The sequence below is a fragment of the Scatophagus argus genome, chromosome 14, assembly GCF_020382885.2.
Source record: "Scatophagus argus isolate fScaArg1 chromosome 14, fScaArg1.pri, whole genome shotgun sequence".
Classification (NCBI taxonomy): Eukaryota; Metazoa; Chordata; class Actinopteri; family Scatophagidae; genus Scatophagus; species Scatophagus argus.
The window spans coordinates 16,055,123-16,075,186 of NC_058506.1; the positions used below are offsets into that span (position 1 = coordinate 16,055,123).

A 20,064-nucleotide genomic window follows, 5' to 3' on the forward strand; every position below is an offset into this window, starting at 1 on the left:
AAAGAAGGGGGAAAAAAACAAAGGACATGTAAACAGAGAACAAAAAAAACATCAATAAAAAACCAACAAAAAAACAAGAAAATGCATGAAAATTACAAGATTTGTACAGTCTAACTCAAAATGGAGAGAGAAGAAATATACTATAGAGAGACATACATGTTACGAACAAACACGGGGGGGGGGGGGGGGGGGGGGGGATGCATGGTGGGATACATGTATCTCACATGCTTTTTACACCAGAATCACCTTAGGAAAAATGTTACAATGCATACATATTGAAAAACTAAGTAAACACTATTCATAATGCAGAAGTAACACTCCCTGTGAGTGTGACATCGTTATACTTTCACATTACGTTGGAAGTTGTCTTACACAGCATCATAAAGCATCATTTTCAGTTCCAGTATGTAAAATTTACCAAATGTTGTGATAATGTATGGCAGTATTCTAAAATATTCTAAAATAAATTACAAACCAGCTTACAAAGTAGTTACAGAAATGTTTGAGATTAGAGTTCCTTGATTGATTTTAAACAATTTGTGAACCTCAGAAGAAGTTCAGTCAAAGACCTCCTTTTCTTGCATACTTCCTCCTTCACGCATCTTAGCAAGTGATGCCCAAAGAACCTGGAAAAGCCCCCTCTGAGATGACAAACTGACATTTCACCTTCCACTTATTAGTCCTTCATTCACCCACGAGACAGTTAGACCACGAGACAGTTAGTTACAGAGGCTGAAACTAGAGCGCCCACTTTCAAAAAAGTTCCAGTTCAATACTCCTGTTCACCCAAGCACAATACACTTAGAGCTCTAACACTTAATATCTTTCAACTACAAGTCCCCCCCCCCCACAAGTACTCACATAGAACTCAATAAAAAAAGCAACACATTTTGGAAGCATAACTAAAAAAACATAAACTTTTTCCCAATAAGTAGACTTAAAGTTGTGATTTGAGCAAATTATCTTTCAAATGCATCACCTCTGGAAACATAAGCCAATTCTAGCTGACTAGAAAAAATGTTAGTCTTGCCACCAAGGGTAAACATACTCACCTCCATAAGCGTTCATATATTTGGAAAGAGATCATGGCCCTTCAACCGAGCTTCCATGATCTCTTGAGGGATTAAAGGCTCACAGGAGACCAACTCCCCCGTCATGTGACATGGGTCTAAATTACAACTGTAGCAGATGTGTGGCAGATTAGGTAAAGGTCTGAGCTGCACGCCTGGCTCATTGAGTAATTTCACATGGGAAGATGCTCCCTTAGGGATACTAAGCAATGTATAGCTGTTTTTCTACAGCTTATCCCACTACTGTAATGCAGTGGGGGAGGGACAGAGAGTGTCTGGAGAGCTTGACCTTTCCCCTGTATAAAGGTTACTGTAAACACTGTGAAGATATTACACAAAGATCTATTACATAAATCAAAGTAATGTTGTTTGAAGCTAAAAATTGAGAAACTGTAAGGTCAAACAGTAAAATCACTTCAGTAAGACGCTCACCGGGTTTTTCTTCTTCTTGTCCTTTTTGGCACTCGGCTTCCTGTTGCTGACAAAGTAGTGCAGCGTGCCATACTCGATAAGTGCGGCGAAGACGAAGATGAAGCAGACCGACACAAACAGGTCCATGGCTGTCACATAGGAAACTTTTGGAAGGGATTTCCTGGCAATTGTACTCAGCGTGGTCATGGTCAGCACCGTGGTGATGCCTGGCAATGAGATAGAAAGGAAAACGATCAAATCAAGACAAAATCAGAATGTGAAAGATGAGTGCCTCCTACTCCTGCTACTCCTTTGCACTGCCACGCAGATGATATATCAGACATAAATGATAATATTTATGTACAAGCATGCTGCAGTTCTGTATGAATACAGAAGAGTAACTTCTAACTATTCAGGTTAAAGAAGAATTCTCCCCAAAGAAAAGGAAGATGAAATGAGCTGAAGTAGAGATTCACACCAATAATTTTTACAGATAGCTCACCTGTTTTAAATATGTTAATACATGTTTTATTCATACAGCCGTGCGCTCATACATTTTTCAACACGTGCTTGTAAATGTTACAATTTTCATTTTAGATACACACTTAGCGCTGAGGAGGGGAAAAATCACTGGGCCTTAAAACCCATTGAAGAAACAGTAAACCTGAACCGAGCTGCATATCTACACATTATATTAGCAGATTTTATAACTAATTTTGTAGTGTATAAACATTATGTTGTGTGATTGATATACTGTAAGAACGTATATATAGGAGGATTAACATTGGCTGCTTCAGTGCAAGCTTTTAACAGTTATACACCCGTGTGTGTGTGTGTGTGTGTGTGTGTGTGTGTGTGTGTGTGTGGGGTGAGTGAGGGTGGGGTGGGCGAACAGCTGTTTTACTGTCCCTTTGGTCCACATACTTGACTGGTTCAGCTGCCATTGACCACCACACTGACATTCTTTTATCTGGTAACCGTCTCCTCTTATACTCACTTTGTCTGCCTCTAATGATGTTGCAGATGGAGGCGTGGTGAAGCCCCATGATGGGGAAAATCCATTTCTAAGTACACAGATTACCGACGGCAGTGTCACAACTCACAAGCAGCTAAGAAGGCTGCCTCCTTCCTTTAAATAGACCACACATGAGTGGGCCTTGTGTATAGGAGATGATTCATGTTTAAATTTAATGTCGACTGAAAAGACATTCAAGATTAACACTAAAGTATTGTGAGTGAATTGATATATTTCTGGATGGCATTGAAGGATTAAGAATGATGTCATCCTGCATTAATCCGCTTCCTAACCACCTGGCTTTCTGTACCTCATGCATCATCTTTCAATGGAAATTAAGATATTTCACTTTCGCTACAATTTTAGCAAGGGATTAATAGTGTTATTATTGAAACTGCAAATCATGTCTGCATCAGCGGAAGAAAACAAAACAACCTATTTTTAGAGAGATTAATGATGGACAAAATAATTACGATAGTGAGGTAGAACGGGGGTTTCTAGCTGCAGGGATTGTTTTACATTCAGTTATGCTCGCTAATGATCACATCACATGGACTTGAGGTCAGGACTTGAGCCTTAAGGGTCCAAAAGGAAAGCTGACTAAGGAATATGTACAGAACTGCATCACAAGTGAACTTTTGAGGTTATCCGCTGGACACCAAGGGCAAGTTCAAATCCTGACAAATTTCCTTGAAACCCTCACGTTTGCCCTCCTTTTTTTTCTATTTTTTTTTTTAAATTCCATGTCCCTTCACCACATGCAGTGAAGAGGCCACCTGTAATATCATTGTGCTGAGGCTGCATCTTCATGTCTTCCCTGCTGCATTGCATAATTAATGCCTCATTAAGGCATGCATGAAAACATATGTGGCAGGATGGGCTCTTCTAATCAAGATGGACTAGATTCCTAAGCAGCTGCCCTGTCTCAGAGGGGAAAAGGAGGAGGAGGAGGAGGAGGAAGAAGGATGGTGAAGGTGAACACAAAAGGAAAGGAAAGAACAACAGAAGCTTAAGCAGACTGATTTTCACTATGAGCTGGTGTGTGACCACCACAGGGTTCTTGAAGTGTTTTACAACAGGGAGTAATTAAGGCCAGGACAACTAATGAATGCTACTGGTATAAGTGTAGGATGTGTGTGTTTGGGCTGGTTGGACTAACTATAAGAATGTGAATTTGAGCAAAAGGCTGTATCAAGGGTAGAATTGTACAGTACAGAAATGTTCCTGACATGACTGTCAGCATGTACAACAAATGATAACTTTTAGTGTCCTTTTTACCTAATGATGTCCTGGCAGGCACTGCATCCTTGTTGATCCAAAATGAGACCCATGAGAGGACAACAATCAGGGTGCAAGGGATGTAGGTCTGAATGGTGAAGTATCCCATTCTCCTGCTCAGGTCAAAGAAGACGGTCAGCACCACGTAGTCTCCTGAAAAGAGATAAATAACAGCAGAAAAGAGAGCAAGAGTGAGGAGGACACTGTGGAATGATAAAACATAAGGGGTATAAAGTTATATGCTGGAGAGAATGTAATTTATCATCTTAGTGTAAAAAAAAATGATTTAATGGTAAAATGTGATTAGTCTTAAGTATTTAAGTTCACAGTCCATATAAGAAAACAAGTTAAGTTAGGAGGCGGATAGTATACTTGGTTTATTAAATAATTTCATATTATCTATACTATGATCAAAGAAGGCTGTGAACACAGAAACACCAAGCTTAGATAAAACAAACTGTTAAGTCATGGACTGATCAATACATAACGTTGCGTAACCAAAGTCTTCACTGCATGTTTGCCCGAGGCAACTGGAGATCTGAAATGAAACGGAGCGATTCAGAGAGCTGGAGTCGGACTTGCTTGAACACACACACAAGCCCTCGTCTCCTGCCAGTAGTTAGTTGGAACACGGACACGAGCATCCAGCTGATGATGAGCCATCCCAGCGCTGGCTGCCTGACCCCAGCAGATGTTAGGTGTTAAGAGGTTGAGGTTAGCTGAGCCCACATAGAACTGACCCCAGCAATATGGATCATCAGGCCTGCCTGTTTAAAAGGTTATACATGCGCACACACACACACACACTCACACATACACACTTGCAAATGCATTTCTAACACCCTTGCAAGGAGGGTAACGTGAACCAGGTATAAGAACAAACTCATCAGACACACATTCCAGTCGCATCCTTGCCAGCTTGACCATGCAGTACTGCTTGCCAATATTCACTGTCCTCTTTAGCTGTCTATCTATGTACCCGTCTGTTTCTCTGGGTGTAACGGCAGTTCACTGTCGGCCCCCCAGCTCGGTCAGTTGTCTGCTAATTGATTAACGTCAGACTGTTAACAGTGTCAGAAACCTCCTCTGGCCTCTCGCTGTGTTTTGTGACCTGCAGGGTACAAACCTACTCTCTCTCACCAATGTATGTACAGTGTGTGTGTGTGTGTGCGTTTAAGCGCCCACAACACATGGAACAGTCTGTGCAGCTGGGGATTGAACAGCTGGCTAATAATTTTCCTCATGAGAAAGGACACACAACACGTACTGCAGTTTAGTGGAAAAACAGCCAACATCTGCGTATTTGTGTGTTAATGAGAGACAGAGAGAGAAAGAGAGATGAGACTGTTGGTGTTTATTGTGTCTACAAACATGTGCACCCTCTGTGTGTGTGTGTCTGGACAGAGACCAAGTCTTTGTGATTTATCCCAGCATGCACCTCTGTTCACCCAGCCACTGATAGCATCATTAAATAAACCAAGTGGAATAACCCGGGCAGCACAACCATAACTGCTCATATCACCATGCGTGTTTTCTGCTGATGCAGGCAGGTGCACGGTGTATTACAGTGTGCTGCCTCGGTTTCTAGGAGTACAGGAGACATATGAAGGCTGCTCTCAGGGGTTTCACAGCCCACTATTTTGTTTTTATTAACATTACATTAGCAGGAGCCCAAAACCGAGACCCCTGACAGCTGAGAAACTGCCAGTTAATACACTCATTCCAGCTTGGTCAGCAGCACAAGGTCTCCTTCACATTACCTCAGACTGTTAATGATAATGGGACTTCCACCACAGGGGTGAGGTCGGCTGGTGTAAGACCCTGCTGCTGTACGCTTCTCTTCGCCTGTCCGCCAGTTTCATTAAAGGCCACGGCACTTGCCAGGAAGACACTTTGAGGAGGTGTTATCGACCAGTGCCCTGCATCCAGGCGGCCTGATGTATCGGCATCAGCCCGCCTGCCATTATGACTCTGTCGTAATGCATCGGTTTGTTAATGGCTTCCTGATTTTACTCAGTAACAGCTGACAATGACTTCTTGATTTTACTCAGTAAAAAAATGGTTTCCAGTGTTTGGCTGGGATGTCACAACATCAGCAAGCTTAAAGCCTTCATACTGATAAAGAATTCCTGCCCTTGTCTTGTTATCATTGTTTGTGTAATTATAAAACATGTTAATCTGTGCATGTGCACGTCTGTGTGGGTTGAAAGGTCTCTGTTTATTTCTCATAAGACTGCAGCTGACATATCAAAGCATCCAAGCCCACCTTCCTCTCAGTGGGAACCCTCAAACTAATCTCGCCTAGAACTGCACATCTGTCAACGGCAAAAGACGAGGGTGTGTTCACAAGAGCGTTCACACTCTGTCTTCACAGAGTCTATAGAAAGCTCTCTCTTTCAAGGCTGTTGCCAATAAGGTCAAACTTATGATCTCAAAGTCTTTCGCATGTATCCAACAACGCCCACGTCTCCTGTGATCTAACAGGAAGCTTCGCACCTAACTTCATAATAATCATCTCTGTCTTGGCATCGTCGTGATTAAAATTCCAGAAAGGTTCAAATTTCTCCACTCCTGTCAGCGTACTGCTATAAATTCACTACTATCCATCTATCCATTCTTTTCTGCTAATAATACATGACCGAAAACTGTTGATGACAGCTGTGTGAAAAATGTGTGAAAAATGATGCAGACAACAGCTCAAAACTACTGTTTGTATTAAGATATGGTATGAAGTATTTTTATTAGGATCACAATTTTCCCTGGCAAAAGCGATTTACTACAAGCTGATGTAATCTACATAAAGCAATAAAAAGTTGGCGGGGATGATCATTCATCAGAAAACAGAGCTGCTTTAAAGCCACAGAGACAACATAGAATAGAAACAACAGAATTACACACATGGAGTTGGGGATGGGGGTGTCACTCTTCCATATGAGCCTTCTATCATGGTGGACATACAAAAAAAAAAAAAAGAAAAAAGATGGATATTTTATTATTATTAGAACACAGAAATTGCTATAACATTCCATATTTGTTGTTGGGAGAGTACTGAAGCAGCGAGCAGGAACGTTGATCCCAGTATGGCTGTACATTATTACACAATAGCCACAGGGGAGTTCATAGGAAAGTAACATGGTAATTGAGAATTGCTGACCTGAAGAAGAAAAAAAGTGTCACATGAGAATATCATTCTGCTGGCAGCCAGGCTGTAAATTGGTGTGGATATGGATGGGCAGGAGAGACCTGAGGCACATGCTGGCCATCCAATGAAGGCAGACAGGCCAGACACATTGCAGAGCTGCTGACAGGCTGTCTTACTGAGCTCCTCTCCTGTCAGGGGTCATCTATATCACAGATGACAGCGGACGTTATGGTGCATCTGTGTGTGTGTATGTGTGAGAAAGAAAGGAGTTTTGTTAATGACTGGGGTTGTGCCTTGGCTGGTTGCCAGGGTCAACAATACTTAGAGAGGATGCCTAACTCACCACTTCCTGTGACAGGACCGAAGGCTATACGCCAGTGATAAACCAGTTACAATGGTTTTGCATTTTGCCTCCACGCGCTATTGTAGCTATTCCTACCCGACAGTGGGTGGCGAGATGATGTCATGGCAGAGAAGTCAGAGCATCGTCATGGTGAGTAACTGCTGCAACACAGCAGCATGATTAAAGACCAGACAGGAGTCTGCAGAGTTTGATTGCCTTGTTGTTAACGTTGTAGTAAATGTGACAAATACGCGTGATTATCCCTCTCTCGGACACACTAATGGCTCTCAAATTATTGAGAGCAAGGGTGTTTATAGGATTTACGACAGGTAATAATAAGCTGCCAGAACTGTTTTCCTTACCATTATCTGAAGAGTTTTTTTGAGAAGGTGAAAAAGTTAGAAAAGGAAGTTTAAAATCAGCTATATCTATGGTTAAAGGATTTCTTTATATGATCTAGTCACATGCTGCCATCAGCTATGCATTAACCTGCTAAAGGTCCCCAGCACTAATTAAACAATAGTTTTGGTTTGCTATGTCAGTGATACTTTGTTTAAACAGTAATTCCTCATAATTCTGTATAATACAAAATATCAGAGGTATTAAAATTAGATTCTGACACAGGGGTCTTCTAAAAGACAAGGGCTTGAGTTGGGTAAAACTGCAGTATGCCACCTTGTGCCACTCATAAATTTATAATTAATTAAATTAAGATCCAGTAATTACCACATGGACCACGGGACATTTGTCCCCTCAGCCCATTTAGGAATCCAGCCTTGGCGGCCATTTAAAAACTACAACATGTTTATTGTATTTCAAGCCTCAAGCACATGTCTTGTTTATCTCTCATCCTCAACTTCTGTTTTATTCCTCTGCACAAATATTAAGACAACCTGGAGTCCATAAGTGAGTTTATTTCCATCATATCAGCTAATTAAAAATACAGCCAACACAATCACGAGCCACTTCTCTCACTCCGCTCTCAGTCTCTCTGTTACATCCACGTTGCAGCTTATCTTGTCTAAAAATGGCTTCATTTTTTTCTTATTCACACAGATAGATGCGAAAGATGCGATTCACACTCATTACATAAGCTCCAAGTTCTAAAATTCAGCTCTCATGCTCTTCATTTTTAATGTATCACCTCTTTGGTCTTATTTTCTGTTCCAACTATTTTGGCCAAGTGACAGGACTTAAAACAGTCGCGGCACTGATGGCTCAAGTTATTGTTCCCACCTGTGACTCCTGTGCTATAAAAGGACAGATGAGCTGCAATGCAAAATAAACACAACTAATTTTGGACAGGCAAAAGCAACGAAGAAGAGTGAAGAGAACGTGATTCAATGGCGGTGATGTATGTGGCGATAGAAAACTGCATTTAAATACATAAGACAAAAAGCTTTCCAGAGGCCACTAGAGATCTATTCAACTTAGAAAAACAGAATGGAAAACCTAAAAACACAGACTGATAGACAGGTGACAGATTTTCAACTTTTAGCTTTTGTTGTGTTCTTCACACCTGCTACAGAATACTGAAAAAAGTCCTCAACAAAAAGCAATAAGAACAGGAACAGCAATTTTTTTTTTGTAATAAAGCCAGGGAACTGAGTAGTTAGTCACAACAACCACTGTGACTGAAAAGCAGCAGAGCCTCAAACATAAAATCGAAGAGCCACGATGTCACAGCACAGGCTGTATTTTTTATAACTGATTCTAAACCCTTGCTGTTGTGGTGGTTTTGCACAAAGATGTTTCTCAAAGATGCTGTAAAAATCTGCAAGTACCTCCCACACATCCTCAAAACAGAACATAAACTTTGAATTTTAAGATGTGATGTTTCAAACTGTTAATAGTCTTCTGCACTGCTGACTCATTAAGCAGATTGAAGCCACTTACTGCATTGCCAATAATCAGAATCAAAACATCCATTTGACTGCTGATTTTGGTTGATTAAGATGAGTAAGATAAATCTGTTAACAGTTAACATTTGACATATTTCCTTTTATTGTCATTTCTACTTAAACAGGATAACTGCAGGCTAATTTTTCAGTCATAATGGCACAATGTACCGCTCTTCACAATAGCAACAATATAATTTCAAATTTCAATTTGGTGGATAAGCTCAAATAAACACTGTATAAGCTCAGACAATCAGTCTCCACTTCATTGCCAATGTTTTTGTGCTGTTACAGATTAGAGTTTTTGGATCCCTGGTTTTAAGCTTTGAAATCTAATTAATCACATTGACCGAATTGCCCAAAACTGCAGTACTGATTTATGCCTGTGCGTACTCAGACTAAATAGCATTTTCTTTTAAGTACCTCAAGAACCACAGAGCTTTGCCAATACAGCACTCGCAGAAAAACACAGCATCTACACTTTAAAAGAAAAGGTAATTTTAATGCACTGTGTCTTAAAAGCAAATGTGCTCCTCGTTCTTTAGTTCATGCATGATCCCTGCTATCCAGCATGGAAATGAACAATACATTCCCTCATACAGATTCATGGACAGTATTCAATGTATATAAATTTCACCTTAATTCTACACTTAGGGTAATAGGCTTCTCATAGATTATAGCATCTATTACACGTATGAGCATAATGTGCACAGGATAAGACGTATTGTGCTCTTTGTAAGGATTTAGAAAGGTATTAGCACATGCCACATGAGAACATATAAATATTGATTCTGCAGAGCTTTCATACCACAATAAGGGAAAAAGCATTTAATTTTGTTCACAGCGTCACAATGATTAATGAGAAACTTCTGCTTCTGTTTTAATTCCGAGATTTATCCTCTTATGAAATGTATTAACTATGCAGCCACAGGATGTTCCACCACCAGTTTTTTTCTTATATCTCATGGCTAATTACTCTGAAACCCTGGGTTGCAGAATGTTATATGAGGCCAATAAGCTGAGTGAGAAGAGTATCTTGGATTCAAGCGCAGAACTTTATAACAATTTATTGAGCAACGAGGGCTTGGCCTGGGTACAATTGCTCCACAGAGTGGCATCAAATTCGGACTGCTTTTAGCATCCAAACCAGCTCGGTCCATTTCATCAGGGTAGCAAGCACAGAGTGTTAAAGTTCATTCTGTGCGTGTCGATACAGCATGTACAGTGCACATACTAACGCACTGTAATAGTTGCTGAAACAATATTCTGCACATATCTATGGAAAACTATGCCTATTGTCCCAGTTACTTTTCACATGGATACCATGTATTCAAAGATAACACACTACTTACTATATACACTTGCTATTCATTTACTAGTGTATTAGTGGTTATCTTATGGTGTGAGTAATGCTTTTTGGCTTGTATGGCGTCTGTTTCAGTGGTGGAGTATAAGTATTTTAAATCAAAAACTGTACGCAAGTAAAACTTTAGGTGCCTGTACTTGATTATTTCCTTTTAAATTAAGATATGAGTAAAACAGATGAATCAACTTGACTCGCTACAACTGGACGAAACTGGACGTATTAGTCGCAGCAGATGTCATCTTATTAGGGGTAGTTGTAACAGTAGCAGTAAAGTTGTAGTACCAGCAGTAATTTAGCCGAAGCATCCAAGAGAACATTTCATCATGAATCACGGTCTATATGTGACTCTTAGGCTTACAAAGTCTCTCACTCAAAATCAATCAAAATTTAAGACCACATCCATTACACTGACCTTCCAGTGCTCCATTCTGTTACAGTGCGAATGATGTTTCAGAATGATGACTGCACCAACAGCAGTCAAGAAGAACACAAACCCTCCAAAAAACTGCATCCCTGACAGCTTTGACCTGTTTTGGTTTTGGCGAAACATCCTCTTCCTTTTTTCCTCTCACCCTTTTTTTTTTTTTTAAAATCCCTGCATCTCTCCGCCCAGTGACCTCCATCTTTGCCTGCCGGCATCTCAACCGAAAAACAGGAACCAACAACACCCTCACTTATTTACGTCCACTTGCTTTCCCCCATCTTTCTGCCTCTTGCAAATTAGATGACTTTAAATTTGTATTCAACGTATTCCAGTGTCCTAGTTTATCGCCTCGAAACTCATGTTGCAAATGCAGCTGTGCTGCGGATACATACATTTGTATTCACACGCTAAGGTAAAGGAGCTTACGACTTAGGAAAGTTGCTGGAGTGCAGCAATGGGTTGCCTTTGATGCTGAACATTATTTTATTTCTCAATATTCACCCAATGTCTTAACTCCATATTCCTTTGTGTTTCACGGATTGTCACAGAACACTGCAAGGACTGACAATCCTCTGCTTTGCACCACAGGCGCCCTTTTATATGCAGGTGGTGGTTGATGGGGAGGAAAACAAGAGTCTTATTTTCCCAAAGCAATCTCTTCTCCTACGGCCTATCACCACTCCCTGTTTTCAGGTTTTAATTACTGGCTTATTAGACTGTCAACCGAGAAAGGGAGGGAGAGAGAGAGAGAGAGAGAGAGAGAGAGAGAGAGCAAGGGGGGAGGTGGGTTGTAAAAAGTAGGACACAGAATACACCGTGCGCAGAAAAGAGAGAAAAAAAAAACTCATCTCTTTTGCAAGAGTGAGCAGGGAAGAAGCAGCAGAGTGTCTGGTTTGTAGGGAGCAGACACTTGTAAATGTGAATGCTGTTTAGCGTATAGGGCGGGTTATGATGTGCGTGTGGAGGATGGGAGAGGGGATAGGGAGGAGGGTAAATTGGTATTTAACTTCACAAAAGGAGGATTCTGGCTGAGTCAGAGCATTTTTCCTCCTACTCCTGCCCATCACAACTATCACCCAGAAGCAAGAGGGGGAATGCACAACGGGGGGAGGAGGGGGGTGGTTGGGTGGGAGGGTTGGTAGGAGAGAGATTAGAGACAGCAGCTATTATAGCAACAGTGCAGCCACGGCTAATGCATTGTTTCAGCACTTCTTAACCTTTTTGCAAAGAGTGACTGTCATCTGATAAAAAGCTGCAGGGCATTATTACTGCGATAAAATTACTGTTTTCATATGCAGCATAAAGTCATGAGCAACCTGCTGTACACCAATTGTGTAGTATTTCGATTTGCTTATTAACAGTATGTCTGATACAATACTTTGCTCAAACCAAGGGCTTTTGACAAACTGGTCAGGACTGACAGTTTCACATCTTCATTATGCTTTATCAATCACAACAGTACATCACTGAAATATTTGAAATAAGTATGACAGGAAATCAACACCATGAAGTATCATCATCATAATGAGGATGAGGTGTTATACATTAGGACAATTTATGCATTGGAAACTTGGATAATTTCACACAATATGCTTGAGGTGTTGTGTTTGATCAGAGATGTGATTTCTTAGACACAAAAATATAAAATAATAACTAAACAAATAAATAAAACTCTTGACATTTTAGGCTTTATTGGTTTTTGTCTAACTGCATCTTTTCTTCTTTTCAAGCGCTCTTGTTTCAGTGTTGTCTTTTTCTTTTTTCCCCCCCTGAGGAATCTGACAACATCTTCCCTTTAATTTGCTTTGGATTTCTGCTACTGCAGCTGTATGTGACATGACTGTTACCAAACCACCACTGGGGGGGTTTCACAATCCGCCTGATGCCAAGACAACATTGCATGTGCCTGTCACACCTATCTTTTAAGTGGATTTCCTTAAAGGAACAGCTTTTCTGTTTGGCAGTGCAATAATAACGCAACACAGCCTCAGTGAAACCCAACTAATCATTGCAACCCGTGACACAAAACTCAAATGCTCTCTGATTTTCCCTCTAAGATACATGATCACAAAGTGATCATAGAAAGAAGGATGGAGAGGAGAACTGTTGGCATCTGAATGGCTGTGGCATAGAATAATTTTAAGGATTCCATCTCACTCTGATGTGACGCTTCACCTTCCATTATTTTGCTGAAGCGGAACCGTATCTATTCTAGTTGTGTACAAGACTGTGTAGGAGTGTAGTTAAGGATTAAATTATGGTCTAGGTCCCTATTCGCAGCACAGAGGGTCTAAAGATAGAACAACGATGCACTCTGTCATGCTATAAGGGGAATCCTTTGGCCTGTCAGAGAGTGACTGTGCTTAGCATTAGTGTGTGTGTGTACCTATATCCTTTGCATGGGTGTTTGTGTGTTGTTTTGTTGGCTGTTTCTGCTCACTGGGTCACTTCCTTTCAACCACAATGCCTCCAGATTTGCCCCATCAAGGAATCATCTGCAAACTGTGGAGCTCCGTAATCGGGAGAGGGCCACTGATGTGTCCTTAGGCTTTCTCCACTCAAACTGAATCACACAGGCGGACGCACACAGACAACAGTGCTGCACGCCATGGCTTTTGGAAGGTCACTCTAAGAATAGCTTTCACTAACATAAATCGACCAGATCCAGTGGAGAGCACACACTGAAATGTGCATGCAAGCAAATGGACACATAGAACATGCATTAATTCATGGACACGGGTGCGGACCAAAGCACTCAGAATAACGTCTCTCTCTCTCTCTCTCTCTCTCTCTCTCTCTCACACACACACGCAGATACGTACCACTGGTTGATGCATGTTTCATACGCTAAAAGCACAGCAAATTAACCACCTCATATCCTGCTGAAACCATCCCATGATTCAAGACAGCGAATAGAAAAGATCCTTTACGCTTAAACGTAAAAGCATCTTGCCCATCTAAGCGATGCTGTCTCTTTTTTTTTTTTTTAAGCTCATTTGTTACTCACTAATGTACCGGGAAGATGATTACCAGAAGCAAACTCCTATGGCATTTGATAGCTAAAGTAAATGCACCACGCTGGTTACGTTACTGAGTGAACAAAAAGACTAGTCACCCATTTCTTGATCATTCATTCATCTCTAACCTCACAATATTTTATTTTACCTCCTCTCTGTCAAACACTTTCATCCATAACGCATTAATGCAGCCGCACGACTGTAGCACCAATGAAACATCCCTTTTCCCTGCCGTCCCTTTCTTCTCAATCAATCCTCTACTGCTTCTCTTCCTCTGTTCTCTCTTTCTTTCCCCTCGCTTCTTGTCGGCACTGTGATTTTCATCCCTGAACCTCCAGCCTGGCAGATGGGTGAGAACACAGCTCCCAGCATCAAGCTTAACCCGGTGATCGAGAGGTTAACTTTGAGGTCAACTTAGCAGAAATGTTAGCTGTGAAATGTTAGCGTCTGGGCTGTCCTACATTCAAATCCTCTGTAACTCTTCTCTCTGTTCTGTCCATTGGTGTCCTTTCAAGGGTCCTTGCTCGTCATAAGCAGCAGTGACTTTTTTTTTTTTTCACTTTTATTTTTTGGGCTTTTATTTTCAGACTTATATTGTGCGCATGCATGGAAATGTGTGAGTGTGTGTGTGGTTGTCTGTGTTTGCAAATGCAGGTATGGGCTTCCAGGCAGTACAGACGGCCCTGATGTGAAGTGACATGTTAAGAGACCAAGCCTTTGGACACTGGCTGAGGGAGGGAAGAGAATCCAAATAAAAACAGGCACAGCCTTTATAAAAACAAAACAAAACAAAAAATAAAACTACCACGCAACTGCATCAGAGCAGCAGATGGCATGTCACTGCCCCAACCCTGATTAATTACAATATCACTCAATCATTTTTTTCTTTATCATCCTGCATTTTTAAAAAAAGATACTGAGAGAACAACAGCAGAGATACATTATTACGGGAGGGTAGTGCTGTGACAAGCTGAGCCTGAGAGAGGCTGGCTTGTCTCATAGAATGAGAGGGAATCGCTTCTTCTGACTATTTGCTACAGTCATCATTGTCTGAATCTGGCCAATTCACCTGCTTGCCTGTCTGTTTAGCTTACCATTGGAGTAACTTGGTTGCCTCACCTGACCCATTTCAACTCAGTTTAACTGACAGTGACGTAGAATAGTTCTTGGACTGAAATGTAAAATAACTGTGTAACAATAACCTTCCATGCAGGATAAAGACACGGAGACCTTTAGCTGGCAGGGATTCAGTGTCTTGCTCACAGACAGTGCAGCATGACATGCACTGGCAGATGCTGAAATGAGAGGTTGAGCTCAGGGTTGCCTGGGTGAAGGACAGCCTGCCTACTTCGCAGCCTATAGTCTACAGTCCAAGTCTCGCTCAGTCAAGATTAGAAAATGCAGCTGTCAACCCAGCTGAACCTGCAGAACACAACTGAATTTACTGCAGAAAAATGCGATAGGGTCAATAAGCATTTAGTTTGAAAGCACCCCGAACTCTACTGCCAAAGATGTGGATTTATCATCAAAGTGATAAAACATCTAAATTACATTTATTATTACCGTTTTTGTCAGCACTTAAAATGCACAAATGTAACCATTAACAATTCAACATAATAAGGAGGATTGGGGAGCAGGAGCACTACCTGCTGCATGGTGAATACTTGAGATGACTGGGTAATTATAAGGCCCTAACTGACTGCTTTTTGAGACAGATGTTGTGCTCACGAATGCCGAAGCAGGTCAGAAACCCAAACTGACTGCAAAATGAGACAAGAGGTCTCTCAGCCACAGTCAAGGTTCTCTGCTCTGACAAGAGAGCAGATGGCTGTTTGTGGAAATAACAAACCAGATCAGAGGGAGGGAGAGAGTCAGAGGACATTGCAAATTCTCAACTACAGCTCATCTTCCTACACAGATTGCCTTTTCATGTTGTCACTTGAAAAACGCTGCGGTTAAAACAAAACAAACAAAACAATTGTAATCATTATATATTTTTTTTATCATCTGGCACAAAAGTCATTTGAACATTTGGTTTTGCGAGTGTATGTTCTGTACACACCAAAACACCCTCTCTGTGTGTATGGGGGTGTGTTAGCATTGCGTCGCAGCGACACTGTGTTGAACTGTGGCAGATCACAGAAGGACTGAATTCTGTTACTCTCATGGCTACGTCGTGTACATGCGTTTCTGTATATTTTGGACAGCATTGTTTGTTGGACGCCACTGAGAAGTGAGCAGAAATCCGATTCCGTGTATCTCATATATGATAATTTATATTGAAATATTTAAATAATACTGTATATCACAGAAACCAAACATTTCTAAAATGTTTATGTAAAAGCTGATGATTCATAGTGTTTTTCACAGTTTTGTTTGCCACCATTGTGAAGCACTAGGTTGCCTCGCAGGGACAGCAGCTATCACACCCTCAACAAACACTCCAAACACAACTTAACTGTTCATCACAGGAGAGTATTGTTCAATAGTTTCAAACCCTACCAACTCGCAGTGTATCCACATTTAAATTTCGTGTCAACAGTTTCAAAAACATTAAAAACAAACAGTACTTATTTCACTTTATTACTTGGCTGTTTAATTAGCTGCACAATGTGGCAGCCGTGGCCTATAGGTTGGAGAAGTGGCTTGTGATTGGAATGCTGCTGGTTCGAGTCCCCCAACAGATAGGCAGGAAAAATTGAGTGTGGTGGAGCCCCCACCCCTCCATTAGCGGGGTGATGCCCCCTTGGGCAAGGCACTTAACCCCCAATTTGCGCCCCGGGCGCTTGATGCAGCCCACTGCTCCTGTGTGTTTCACTGCATGTTGCGTGTGTGTGTGTTTCAGTCAGTGATGGGTGATGATTAAATGCAGAGAAGTAATTTCCCAGCTTGGGATTAATAAAGTAAATAAAAAAAATAAAATAAAATAAAATAATAAAAATTAAAAAATGTGCTTCCTCACAAGATAGCCTGGGCTTTTATTGTGAAAGGGAGGCAGTATACTAAATGGTCAGACATACTAAACGGCGAATGATAGCAAGAATAATGACCCTACTGCCACAGTCAGATACAATGATTTTACCTTCCATAGACTTCCAGTCAACACTGTATTCTAAACACATTAGTACAGAAGCACAGCCAAAAATATCCATTCCGCCTGATCAATACCCACACAAGAGACAGACTAGGATGAATTGAATATCTCATAAAAAGGAGATTGAGTTGATGATAAAAAAGAAAGGATTGCAATCGCTATGTTAGTCTTAGTAGGGGAAACATGACAGCTTTTCTTTTTTGTTAAATAAGTTTAGGCAAATAATATCCTGGGGTGGTTCTATTGCTTTCTAAGCAGTTTATCAGCAGGATTTATGAGGGGATCTTTAACTTTCATATATTAACTCATTTTCTGTCAGTTTCTCTAGATAAAGCACCTGATCTCATAAGAATGAACTCTCCTCTGGTCAAAGTCCTGGGAGAAGGTTTTCTTTCTCTCACTCCACAGACAAGGGTAAAGAACACAAACACTTCCTCTCAGAACATTACATACATTACTTACCGACACCTCACGAAAGGCAACATAAGTTAACACAAGCCCATGCATGAAAACACAGTTTTGGCCCTTCTCTAAAACATCAACATGTTCCAGGGAAAGCAGCTGTTTGTCCTCAAGCAAACATTCTGCATCATTCTGAGTGGAACCTAGAGAACACATAATATAAGTGCTTTATGAATGATGCATGATTTTGTTTCTCTGTTATTTAATAGGTATCACATTCTTTGAAAGAATCCGCCTTTGTTAGAGCATGCCACAAAGGACAGTTCATTCAGCTATTACAGCAGTAAAAATGGGGGAAAATTGGGGTGAGCAAGTCTGTATTGACTGGCAAATAGCAAATCTATTTTGCAAAAAAAGGCTTTTAAAATGTATTGCAATATTTATAACTAATCCGCATTGTGTGTTGTGTTATTGACAATGATTCTTCATATTTTATCCATAAAATAGAATCAAATATGGAGCAGATTATTATTATTATTATTATCATTGTTAAGTCTGCATCACTTTAGGGATAAGACAAAACAGAAGTGTCAATTTAAATACTTCAGGTGACAGAAATGTACATGTAACTCATTTTCTCATTTCTGAGTTGCGGCCACAAAGTGTACTGTAGGTCACGCTGCACTCTGGCTGACTCTGACATGCCTTAAGAATCAGATCTGCCTGCCCTTAAATAACATTCAGATCTCGGAAGATGGTCGGTAATTTTGAGAGAGTCAAAGAGAGACATTTAATTTTTTTTACATGTTTAGAGCCACTGGAATGCATGGTTCAGACTGGTAATAATGCCTATTCCTCTCATATTTTCATAAATGAAACTCCACTGTACCGCTCCATTAAGCTGATGCTGCCTGCAAGCTCCTGCCGCCATCAGATTAAATGTATCATGTCCAGCATGAATGTTGTGTCATGCAGCAAGCATCAAATCACTGTTCCCTTGCAGCCCTCACATGTTCAAGAAATCACATCTGACAAACACACACACACACACACACACACACACACACACACACAGGGCTGTCCACTGACAACAGCAGGATGTCACTTGCATAGAACATGTGTATTCAGTCAGCCTTTACTGAATAAGTGAGATAGCTGAGGCTTGTTAGCAAAAAGAATAGAATGTTTTCTACCTGAGACGGTCCTGACAATCTCAGAGGTGTTTCTCAGGCCTACAAAGGAGAACTGGTAGAGCCTCCAGGAGCGAATGTCCCCAACCTCAACTGAGCTCCTTTTCCACTTGTACACAATCTCCTCCCTGGGGTAGCCATCTGAGCAGGAAAGAACAAGAAGTTAAATGGAGCTTAGTTAAAACAAGGAAAGGAGAGGAGCCTGGTGCAAAAAATAACACAATATTTTTCAAAGACTAACATTCACCCCTTTGAGGAAATAGCTTGAGACTTGGCTCCTTCGATAAGCTCTCTGCTATATAAAACAATATGCTGGAACATCGTTCAATAATAAAAACAAAACCACAGAGCACAGTCTGTTTTATTTTATAGTAATCCATACCCACTCAGTCAGCTAGCTTGCAAATAAACTGTTTCATGAAACAACTATTATATAACAGAATACTGCACAACATGTTGACAAGACATCCAGTCCATCTGCGGGCAGAAAATGTCTTTTTTTCTGAAGCACTGAGCTGACTTAAAAGCAAACAAGATTGATCCAAGGTTGGCTATGAGGTGGATTTCAGGAATTATATTACATCAAGTAGACGCACTTCAGTTGTCAGAATCACATTAACAGTTTTACATGTCTGGTACTGATTCAGTTAGGCGAGCAGATGCATTTTCATAATCAAATCGTACTTTTAAGTGCTGAATTTGTAGTTAGTAGATGCATAGCTGCCTTTCTTTTAAAATAATAGCGAATTCAACTAGAAGCTGGGCTTCTTAGGTTGGGACAGGACGTGTACAGATGTCAAAGGCTAAATGCAATCATATTCAGTGGATTCTCTTTCGATTTCAGTCCGGTGCTGTCTTCGGTCTGGTGATGGTCTGTGTGCAGCTTACAAGGGAGGAGCCTGAATAATGCACATGAAGCTTCCTCAGTGCAAACTTTAAATGGCTTTACATCTAAAGTGCTCTCAGACATTCAGTAATACTGGACCACAGAGGAGCAGGGCATGGAAGGATCTGCCTGTTTGCCACATTACAGCCAGCCAGCCAGGCAGACAGTCTGCTCCTTCACTGGCAAAGCATCCATGGTGTGGAGGAAAACCTTGCACTCAGATCAGAGAGGGAGACTCTGGAGACGTTTATGTCTTATGATGAAGTATTAAATGACACTCGAGGAGAAACAGTGTTAACATGGACCTGATGTTACTCACTGCTCGCCAAGCCAGTTCTGAAGTCGCATACTAACATTACATACCTCTGCCGTCAGAGATATCAATGTCTCCCACCACGATACATGGTAAGGTCATACAGCGCAATTAAACCAAGACACTTGGCGCCCAAGTGAGATATTTTGTAGGCAACAAATGAAAACAAAGAGAATGTTGTTGTTATTACTGATTCAGTGTCCTTCTGGGAAACT

The 20,064-nt window shown here is 41.0% G+C and overlaps 2 protein-coding genes across 5 annotated transcripts in view; one reads left to right on the plus strand and one right to left on the minus strand.

Annotated features, from left to right (window-relative positions):
• Positions 1-20,064, plus strand: part of LOC124070203 (gamma-aminobutyric acid receptor subunit beta-2) — a 337,631-nt gene that overhangs the window by 127,831 nt on the left and 189,736 nt on the right. The gene's annotated exons all lie outside the window — the stretch shown is intronic.
• The window catches only part of gabrg2 (gamma-aminobutyric acid type A receptor subunit gamma2), a 46,597-nt gene that overhangs the window by 6,593 nt on the left and 19,940 nt on the right, over positions 1-20,064 (minus strand). For all 4 annotated transcript variants that reach the window (XM_046409863.1, XM_046409866.1, XM_046409865.1 and 1 more), the window contains exons 6-8: positions 18,654-18,791; positions 3,775-3,927; positions 1,503-1,708 (exon numbers count right to left, since the gene is read on the minus strand). In XM_046409863.1, coding sequence (XP_046265819.1) covers positions 1,503-1,708; positions 3,775-3,927; positions 18,654-18,791 — 497 coding nt within the window. The remainder of the gene's footprint in view (positions 1-1,502; positions 1,709-3,774; positions 3,928-18,653; positions 18,792-20,064) is intronic.